General features: G+C 39.0%; 1 protein-coding gene across 1 annotated transcript in view; it reads right to left on the minus strand.

The window, feature by feature from the left end:
- cyp7b1 (cytochrome P450, family 7, subfamily B, polypeptide 1) overlaps positions 1–11,627 on the minus strand; it is a gene marked incomplete at its 3' end in the record, with an annotated part of 29,196 nt that overhangs the window by 16,844 nt on the left and 725 nt on the right. Inside the window, exons 2-3 of the mRNA XM_080010538.1 lie at positions 878–1,014; positions 196–795 (exon numbers count right to left, since the gene is read on the minus strand). Coding sequence (XP_079866664.1) covers positions 196–787 — 592 coding nt within the window. The 5' untranslated portion in view covers positions 788–795; positions 878–1,014. The remainder of the gene's footprint in view (positions 1–195; positions 796–877; positions 1,015–11,627) is intronic.

Below are 11,627 nucleotides of genomic sequence, written 5' to 3' on the forward strand. Positions count from 1 at the left end.
TACTTTATCTTTATCTGGTGCAGAGAGCATATTCAGTATATTCTGTATATTTCTGTATGTATTTCATATTTGTTTTTAGATTGTCAATCATTGTGTTTGCACGACGACGCTATACCAGGTCAACATTTTCCAACCATATCAGGACATAATTCAGAATCCCAGGTCCAACCCCAGGTCCAATAATCAGATTCTTACCTGCCTTATCCGTGTCCCCCAGAGCGTCGTACTGCTCAAACAGCTCCGAGCGCATGGCGATGAACCGGGACGTGCCGGACCAGCGCCGGGTGCGGTGCGGCAGGAAGAAACGGATCAGCCTTTCCCGCACGGCGCCGGTCCTTCCCAGGAGCCAGATGGGGACGCCGGCCACCAGCAGGGGGAACATCCGGTCGAAGCGATTGAACAGGTCCTGCAGGTCCGGCGTCTCGTCGTGGCGCCCGCCGCCCGCCGCCCGGCCGTACACGGTGAGGAGGGTGGCCTCGAACATGACGCTGCTGCAGAAGTCGTACATGCTGCCCGACCGCCAGCTGCCCCGCCCGCCCAAGAGATCCTTCCGGAACAGCAGCATCAGATTCGCCATCATGCTCTCCACCAGGGAGGCCAGGTTGTGCCCCTGCAGCAGGCGGAAGGACCTCCGGACACCCTGGTCCAGGCCCGGGAAGCGCTCGCTGTGGACGGGAGGGTAGCCGAACGCCAGCGGGGCGACGCGGCCCGAGAACTCGTGGAAGTCCAGCTGTCGGCCATGTTTTATGATGGAGGGATAGAGCAGTGGGTTCATGATGAAGGTCATGTACTTCCCTGGAAAGAGAGAGAGAGAAAACAGAGAGTTTAACTTGGAGTCAACCGTCTGCAGGAGCCTCCGGATCCTCCAAACACCGACCTGCGATCTGGACGGTGAACACGTCTCCATATTTGTCTTGATGTTCGGCGAGAAATTTCTGGGCATCTCGTCCGAACTGGAAGGTTTTTCCGAGGTAAGGAATCCATCCCTTGATGAGCGGCGGCTCCCCGTCCCTCCTGCCGAACCACACGGGAACCATTAGAACCACGATCTGTCGTAACCCAGTAAGTGCACAGCTATAATTCACTGTTTCTCGCCTTTCATTTACAGACCTCCACCGATGCCTTATCCTGTGCATCGCATTCTGTATATTTTTATATATTTGACTATTTCCATTCTGCATTTTTCCAGCTATTTTTGTAAATTTAGTCAAATTAATTAGATAATTCTTCTCGGTTCACCTCTGAGCTGCGAACAGAATTCCCACCAGACTCCTTTAATTCTGTCAAAGTTTTTTCTTGAGGAAGAAAGCAAAGTGTGAGTCAGTCACGTTCAACATGAACCATCACAAACTTTAACTTTGTCGTTATTTTCTGCTGGCCAGCAGAGGATTCGCTGCGGGGCTCGACACCATCGCTTCTAGCGTGGGAAACCTGGGCTCGGGTGACCGGTGAGGGAGGAGGAAGCCTTGAAGAACGAGAAGAACTTTCTGACCAAACAGACGTGTTCAGAACCAGAGAAGAAGGAAAGGAGCCACCGATTTTGGGGTTCTTTCGGTGTTTTCAGCGCAAGCCCCCGAGGCGAACTTTGTCTTTTGTTTTTGTCTCCCTCTGAGAGCTCCCCCCTTGTGCCGATCGGTATAAATGGCCTCACATTTGGACCGAGCGGCGCAAGGGGAGACTTCAACCTCCCTCTACGGGTCAACCTCCTCTTCGTTCTTTTGTTTTTTTCCATCTCCACCAAAGCCACAGCCGACGACTCTCCCCGTCACCTTCGTGCTTCTTTCACCATTTGTCCCAGCGACTGGCTCTGGATGAAGTTGCCAGGGATCACTCTGCGCCCCCTGGTGGCACGGCATGCTGACAGCGGTGCATTGGCTGGGACGTCCAGTGGTTCTCGCGTCTTTTTAGGTATGTGCCTCCGCCTTGACTCGCTCAGGTCTTTTTGTCCGAGAGCGGAGTCTCGGTCGGGCTCTGCGAGCGGCGGCACAGCTCCAGCGGCTCCGGCAATTCCGGAAAGAACCGAGCCGGAGAGCGGAACCGCCGCTTCCAGGAAGACACGGACGAAGACACCACAAAGAAACTGGGGCGGCACTGTTCTGTCTGTCTTCATGAAAATGTCATTGTTCGGTTTGTTTAACTGGGATGTGTCTCATCAGCGTCCAAGAAGCTGCACAAGCACTGAATGCATTTATTTTAGAAGGAAAACAGATTTCATATGGTATGACAGTAAAAGCGCAGCTCGCCCATATTGCAGAAAACATTTGATCAACAATAAAGAGATTTTGTTTTATTTTGCCTTTTCGATGCATTAAGATTGAGGGTGGAGGACAAATGTATTGATCCTGATGGCTCAGCTGATTTGGAAGACATGTTATATTATTATTCCTTAACAAAGGAAGCCGTTTAAGTTAATAGCTAAAATTAAATAAGAGTGTAAATAAGTCTTCACTTAAGTTTTGGAGACTTTCAACTTTTACTCGACTAAATTTCAAGGCAAAAATCTCTACTTTTTACTCTACTACATACTAACACACCGAGATGGGCCAAAACACATTACACAATACAAATACAAGCCCTTTAAATGTATCAAAATCTATTACAAATGACTTGTGTGAACAAATGTACTTAATAAAAAATACGTGTCATACATCAGTAACCTGCATCGACCGTCGTTATCTCTGTCCCTGAGGGATCAAGCGAGCGTGTTTGCATCGACAACAAATATTACACAACTCGCTTTTCAAGAATTTCGCGCCGCGTAAAATCATTTTATAATTATTAGCTTTGTTGGTTTTTTTTATGTCCACGTGCACCGTGCGCACACGCAGTGAACGACCCGCAAAGCAGAGCAGAAGCAGCTCTCAGAAGCAGCTCTCAGAAGCAGCTCTCAGAAGCAGCTCTCAGAAGCAGCTCTCAGAAGCAGCTCTCAGAAGCAGCTCTCAGAAGCAGCTCTCAGAAGCAGCTCTCAGAAGCAGCTCTCAGAAGCAGCTCTCAGAAGCAGCTCTCAGAAGCAGCTCTCAGAAGCAGCTCTCAGAAGCAGCTCTCAGAAGCAGCTCTCAGAAGCAGAGGCTCGTCGCATCCAGCAAGTCAGGACATACACCAAGTCACGTGACACATAGCAACACTCCGTCACCACAGAACAGGGCCGCTGCTGCTGACAACAACAAATACAAGCATCATAAAAATATACCATATCCTCGTTTCATCCCCAGACAAAACTACTATGGCCAAATGTATCTAAAGTAATTCATATTTAAGTAATAAATCATTTGTAATTAATCTAAATTAAAACCTAAGTAATAAACACGGTTACATGACTTTAGTTTTGTCTGGGTTGATAGTGTTTTTATAGTTTATGAAGTATGACAAACCCCTGTTACATCAGGGAACTGGTTTTCAACGACTTTTAACATGAAAGTGACTCACAATCAAGACTGAAGACGTTTCTGTTTGCAGCCTTTTAAGAAACATAATATTCATTTCCTGCACTGTCACTTTTATGACTTAATTAAATAATTTAATAATAGTGTATTCTATTATTTAACTTGATACATTCTGTGTATTCTGTTATTTAACTTGATATATTCTGAGTATTCTATTATTTAACTTGATACATTCTGTGTATTGTTATTTAACTTGATACATTCTGTGTATTCTGTTATTTAACTTGATACATTCTGTGTATTCTATTATTTAACTTGATAAATTCTGTGTATTCTGTTATTTAACTTGATACATTCTGTGTATTCTATTATTTAACTTGATACATTCTGTGTATTCTGTTATTTAACTTGATACATTCTGTGTATTCTATTATTTAACTTGATACATTCTGTGTATTCTGTTATTTAACTTGATACATTCTGTGTATTGTTATTTAACTTGATACATTCTGTGTATTCTATTATTTAACTTGATGCATTCTGTGTATTCTATTATTTAACTTGATACATTCTGTGTATTCTGTTATTTAACTTGATGCATTCTGTGTATTCTATTATTTAACTTGATACATTCTGTGTATTATATTATTTAACTTGATGCATTCTGTGTATTCTGTTATTTAACTTGATGCATTCTGTGTATTCTATTATTTAACTTGATACATTCTGTGTATTCTGTTATTTAACTTGATGCATTCTGTGTATTCTATTATTTAACTTGATACATTCTGTGTATTCTGTTATTTAACTTGATACATTCTGTGTATTCTGTTATTTAACTTGATGCATTCTGTGTATTCTATTATTTAACTTGATAAATTCTGTGTATTCTGTTATTTAACTTGATGCATTCTGTGTATTATATTATTTAACTTGATACATTCTGTGTATTCTGTTATTTAACTTGATGCATTCTGTGTATTATATTATTTAACTTGATCAATTCTGTGTATTATGTTATTTAACTTGATAAATTCTGTGTATTATGTTATTTAACTTGATACATTCTGTGTATTCTGTTATTTAACTTGATACATTCTGTGTATTATATTATTTAACTTGATCAATTCTGTGTATTATGTTATTTAACTTGATAAATTCTGTGTATTATGTTATTTAACTTGATACATTCTGTGTATTCTATTATTTAACTTGATACATTCTGTGTATTCTATTATTTAACTTGATACATTGTGTATTCTGTTATTTAACTTGATACATTCTGTGTATTATATTATTTAACTTGATCAATTCTGTGTATTATGTTATTTAACTTGATAAATTCTGTGTATTATGTTATTTAACTTGATACATTCTGTGTATTCTATTATTTAACTTGATACATTCTGTGTATTCTATTATTTAACTTGATACATTCTGTGTATTCTATTATTTAACTTGATACATTCTGTGTATTCTATTATTTAACTTGATACATTGTGTATTCTGTTATTTAACTTGATACATTCTGTGTATTCTGTTATTTAACTTGATGCATTCTGTGTATTATGTTATTTAACTTGATACATTCTGTGTATTCTATTATTTAACTTGATACATTCTGTGTATTCTATTATTTAACTTGATGCATTCTGTGTATTCTATTATTTAACTTGATAAATTCTGTGTATTCTGTTATTTAACTTGATACATTCTGTGTATTCTGTTATTTAACTTGATGCATTCTGTGTATTATATTATTTAACTTGATCAATTCAATGTATTGTTATTTAACTTGATGCATTCTGTGTATTATATTATTTAACTTGATCAATTCTGTGTATTATGTTATTTAACTTGATAAATTCTGTGTATTATGTTATTTAACTTGATACATTCTGTGTATTCTGTTATTTAACTTGATACATTCTGTGTATTATATTATTTAACTTGATACATTCTGTGTATTATATTATTTAACTTGATCAATTCTGTGTATTATGTTATTTAACTTGATGCATTCTGTGTATTCTGTTATTTAACTTGATGCATTCTGTGTATTCTATTATTTAACTTGATACATTCTGTGTATTCTGTTATTTAACTTGATGCATTCTGTGTATTCTATTATTTAACTTGATAAATTCTGTGTATTCTGTTATTTAACTTGATGCATTCTGTGTATTATATTATTTAACTTGATCAATTCTGTGTATTATGTTATTTAACTTGATCAATTCTGTGTATTATATTATTTAACTTGATCAATTCTGTGTATTATGTTATTTAACTTGATCAATTCTGTGTATTATGTTATTTAACTTGATACATTCTGTGTATTCTGTTATTTAACTTGATACATTCTGTGTATTATATTATTTAACTTGATCAATTCTGTGTATTATGTTATTTAACTTGATAAATTCTGTGTATTATATTATTTAACTTGATCAATTCTGTGTATTATGTTATTTAACTTGATAAATTCTGTGTATTATGTTATTAAACTTGATACATTCTGTGTATTCTGTTATTTAACTTGATACATTCTGTGTATTATATTATTTAACTTGATACATTCTGTGTATTATATTATTTAACTTGATCAATTCTGTGTATTATGTTATTTAACTTGATACATTCTGTGTATTATGTTATTTAACTTGATACATTCTGTGTATTCTATTATTTAACTTGATACATTCTGTGTATTCTATTATTTAACTTGATACATTCTGTGTATTCTGTTATTTAACTTGATGCATTCTGTGTATTCTATTATTTAACTTGATAAATTCTGTGTATTCTGTTATTTAACTTGATGCATTCTGTGTATTCTATTATTTAACTTGATCAATTCTGTGTATTATGTTATTTAACTTGATAAATTCTGTGTATTATGTTATTTAACTTGATACATTCTGTGTATTCTATTATTTAACTTGATACATTCTGTGTATTCTATTATTTAACTTGATACATTGTGTATTCTGTTATTTAACTTGATACATTCTGTGTATTCTGTTATTTAACTTGATGCATTCTGTGTATTCTGTTATTTAACTTGATGCATTCTGTGTATTCTATTATTTAACTTGATACATTCTGTGTATTCTGTTATTTAACTTGATGCATTCTGTGTATTATATTATTTAACTTGATACATTCTGTGTATTCTGTTATTTAACTTGATGCATTCTGTGTATTCTATTATTTAACTTGATAAATTCTGTGTATTCTGTTATTTAACTTGATGCATTCTGTGTATTATATTATTTAACTTGATCAATTCTGTGTATTATGTTATTTAACTTGATAAATTCTGTGTATTATGTTATTTAACTTGATACATTCTGTGTATTCTATTATTTAACTTGATACATTCTGTGTATTCTATTATTTAACTTGATACATTCTGTGTATTCTATTATTTAACTTGATACATTGTGTATTCTGTTATTTAACTTGATACATTCTGTGTATTCTGTTATTCAACTTGATGGTCGAGCTCTAGTGCTGAGGTTGCTGTGTAGTGTATCACTGCTCGTATTGTAATATTGCAACTTGGACTACTGGATTGACTCTGTACATTTCACTGCTATTTGCTGATCTGCCAACAAGCTTGTGTTCCAGACACACCCCCTATTCAGGTAAGTCCTCTCTTATGTGGGCGTGCTCTTAGCCAGGTGCAACCCTAATCACACGAGCAGCTGTATTCTATCACCTATTTATGGTCCTGCCCTTGAAGCGTTAGCTTCAAGCGTTGGCCCATTTGTAGTCGCTCTGTGTAAAGACGCACGTCTACCTCTGCACGTCAACCGAAGCAAGGACACCGAACAAGGCAAACCTGCCTTCTTTCTCTCACTCCATACAAAATGTGCTACTACCGCATCCCTACAACTTCAAGGTCACCCAGAAAGCGTCGTTATACCATACACCGATGCAACCTGGGTAACCTCAGGTCCCTGCAGCAAACATCTTCTGCAAAGACCTCCTTCTCTGTTGGCTTGTGGAATTGTCGATCTGCAGTTAACAAGGCAGACTTCATTTCTGGTCATGCCAACCAACTCTCCTTAGAGCTCCTTGCTCTCACTGAGACATGGATTAAACCGGAAGATAGCGCAACCCCGGCTGCACTCTCCACTAACTACTCATTCTCCCACACATCCAGACCATCTGGCCGTGGTGGTGGGACTGGCCTGCTCATTTCCAACACATGGAAATTTAATCCACTGCTGCCTTTAAACAACTTTGCCTCCTTTGAATATCACGCCGTCTTGGTGACTGCTCCGGTGAAAGCCTATGTGGTCGTCATCTACCGTCCACCAGGACAACTAGGTGACTTCCTACATGAGCTTGACACCCTGCTGTCATCAATCCCTGAGCACGAGTGTCCCATGCTCGTCCTCGGAGACATGAACATCCACTTGGACAGTGCGAGCTCGGCTGACTTCCTGTCTTTGGTTCGCTCGTTCGACCTAAGACAGATCCCGACTCCACCGACTCACAAGGCTGGCAAAGAGCTTGATCTCATTCTTGCTCGGAGCTGTACCACTGACAACCTATGGGTCACTCCTCTTCATCTCTCTGACCACTTCTTCATCCACTTCAATGTCCAGCTACCAAAACAACCCCCCACCTCCCCACCCATGGTTACTATCCGCAGCAATCTCCGCAACTTGTCTCCCACCCACTTCTCCTCTGTGCTCTCCTCTTCTCTTCCACCCCACGGCACTTTTTCCTCTCTGCAGGTTAATGATGCCACTGACTCCCTCTGCTCCACCTTGAGCTCATGTCTGGATAGCCTGTGTCCACTATCCACCAGACCTGCTCGTTCAACCCAGTCGCACCCTTGGCTGACTGACACCCTCCGGACAACGCGCACTGACCTCAGAGCAGCCGAGAGGAAATGGCACAAATCCAAAACAACTGAGGATCTTGCAAGCTACCAGACACTGCTGTCCTCCTCCTTCTCTTCCAGCATCACTGCTGCCAAGAAGGCCTTCTTCAACGATAGGATCAACGGTGCCACAGACACACGTAAGTTATTCGCCACCTTCAAGTCTCTGCTTTACCCTCCACCACCTCCCCCAGCTACTAACCTCACTGCCGACTGCCTTGCCTCCTTTTTTACTAACAAAGTGGCAGCCATCAGCAGCCAATTCACTAAACAACTTACTCACAACCTGTCTTCTCCAGCCCTAGGCTCATCGTTCCCTGGTTTCACCCCCCTCGCTGAAAGTGAGGTATCTAAACTACTAACATGTAGCCGTCCCACTACCTGTCCGCTAGATCCGATCCCATCCAACCTCCTTCAAGCCATATCACCGACTATCACCCCGGCAATCACACATGTGATTAATTCTTCCCTAACTTCCGGCACTTTCCCTTCCGCTTTCAAAGCGGCTCGGGTCGCACCACTGCTCAAAAAACCCTCACTCGATCCCAATCAAGTAGGAAACTATCGGCCGGTCTCTCTCCTCCCATTCCTTTCCAAAACCTTAGAGAGGGCGGTCTCTAGACAGGTTACAGAATACCTGTCAAGAAACAACCTTCTTGATACACTTCAATCTGGCTTCAAAAGTGGTCACTCCACTGAAACAGCCCTGTTGTCTGTGACAGAGGCCTTAAAAACTGCTAGAGCTGCTGCCAAATCCTCGGTTCTCATTCTGCTTGACTTATCAGCTGCTTTTGACACTGTCAATCACAGCATACTCCTGTCCATACTCTCAAGCATGGGCATAACGGGCAGTGCACTTTCCTGGTTGGAATCTTACCTCACTGGGCGCTCGTTCAGTGTGACATGGCGAGGCCAGCTGTCTGTGCCTCACAACCTCACCACAGGGGTGCCCCAAGGCTCGGTGCTAGGACCCCTCCTCTTTGCCATATACACCACCTCACTGGGCCCGATCATCCGCTCACATGGCTTTTCATATCACTGCTATGCGGATGATACTCAACTCTATCTGTCCTTCCCGCCCGACGACCCTACTGTCTCGACGCGGATCTCGGATTGTCTCACTGACATATCCACATGGATGAAGGATTATCATCTTCAACTCAATCTGGCGAAAACGGAACTGCTGGTCTTCCCGGCCAAACAAGGTATTTATCACAACATTGATATTAAAATCGACTCTCTATCTCTTGTTCCTACCAAGGCTGCAAGGAATCTTGGTGTCATTATTGATGACCAACTGACATTCTCGGACCATGTTGCCGCCGTCTCCCGGTCCTGCCGCTTCGCACTATTCAACATCCGAAAAGTCAGGCCGTACCTGACCCAATATGCCACTCAACTGCTGGTACAAACCTTGGTGATGTCCCGTCTCGACTACTGCAACGCTCTCTTAACAGGCTTGAGGCCTGTGCGGTGAAGCCACTTCAGATGATACAGAATGCGGCGGCGCGACTGGTGTTCAACCAGCCAAAGAGGGCACATGTCACTCCGCTGCTCATCGAGCTCCACTGGTTACCTGTAGCCGCCCGCATCAAGTTCAAGTCTCTTATGCTGGCCTACAGAGTGATTGCTGGGAATGCTCCCGCCTACTTAAATGCTCTTGTAAGAGCACATGGCACATTGCCCGGATGCTGCGCTCGTCAAATGAGCGTGGCCTGGCTCTGCCGGCCATACAGCCACGGCAATCCAGGCTATTCTCATTTGTAGTTCCACGTTGGTGGAACGAGCTGCCAAAAATGACCAGAGCGGGGACCTCCCTCTCTGTCTTTAAGAAGCACCTGAAGACCCAGCTCTTCAGTGAGTACCTCCTGTCCTAATCTACAATTACTTTGCACCACCTTGCAGTATTTATTGTTACACCAATGTTGTTGTTACACTAATCTCTGTCGCAATGTAGCTGAATGTTATTCTCCCTTGTAAGTCGCTTTGGATAAAAGCGTCTGATAAATGACTAAATGTAATGTAATGTTGATGCATTCTGTGTATTCTGTTATTTAACTTGATGCATTCTGTGTATTATATTATTTAACTTGATCAATTCTGTGTATTATGTTATTTAACTTGATAAATTCTGTGTATTATGTTATTTAACCTTGATACATTCTGTGTATTCTGTTATTTAACTTGATACATTCTGTGTATTATATTATTTAACTTGATAAATTCTGTGTATTGTTATTTAACTTGATAAATTCTGTGTATTATGTTATTTAACTTGATACATTCTGTGTATTCTATTATTTAACTTGATACATTCTGTGTATTCTATTATTTAACTTGATACATTCTGTGTATTCTGTTATTTAACTTGATACATTCTGTGTATTGTTATTTAACTTGATGCATTCTGTGTATTCTATTATTTAACTTGATACATTCTGTGTATTATATTATTTAACTTGATGCATTCTGTGTATTCTGTTATTTAACTTGATGCATTCTGTGTATTCTGTTATTTAACTTGATGCATTCTGTGTATTCTATTATTTAACTTGATACATTCTGTGTATTCTATTATTTAACTTGATACATTCTGTGTATTCTGTTATTTAACTTGATACATTCTGTGTATTCTGTTATTTAACTTGATACATTCTGTGTATTATATTATTTAACTTGATAAATTCTGTGTATTATGTTATTTAACTTGATAAATTCTGTGTATTCTGTTATTTAACTTGATGCATTCTGTGTATTATGTTATTTAACTTGATGCATTCTGTGTATTATGTTATTTAACTTGATACATTCTGTGTATTATGTTATTTAACTTGATACATTCTGTGTATTCTGTTATTTAACTTGATGCATTCTGTGTATTGTTATTTAACTTGATGCATTCTGTGTATTCTATTATTTAACTTGATACATTCTGTGTATTATATTATTTAACTTGATGCATTCTGTGTATTCTGTTATTTAACTTGATGCATTCTGTGTATTCTATTATTTAACTTGATACATTCTGTGTATTCTATTATTTAACTTGATACATTCTGTGTATTCTGTTATTTAACTTGATGCATTCTGTGTATTCTATTATTTAACTTGATCAATTCTGTGTATTCTGTTATTTAACTTGATGCATTCTGTGTATTCTATTATTTAACTTGATGCATTCTGTGTATTCTATTATTTAACTTGATAAATTCTGTGTATTCTGTTATTTAACTTGATGCATTCTGTGTATTCTATTATTTAACTTGATCAATTCTGTGTATTCTGTTATTTAACTTGATGCATTCTGTGTATTATATTATTTAACTTGATACATTCTGTGTATT

This window comes from Zeus faber (assembly GCF_960531495.2).
Source record: "Zeus faber genome assembly, chromosome: 12".
Lineage (NCBI taxonomy): Eukaryota > Metazoa > Chordata > Actinopteri > Zeiformes > Zeidae > Zeus > Zeus faber.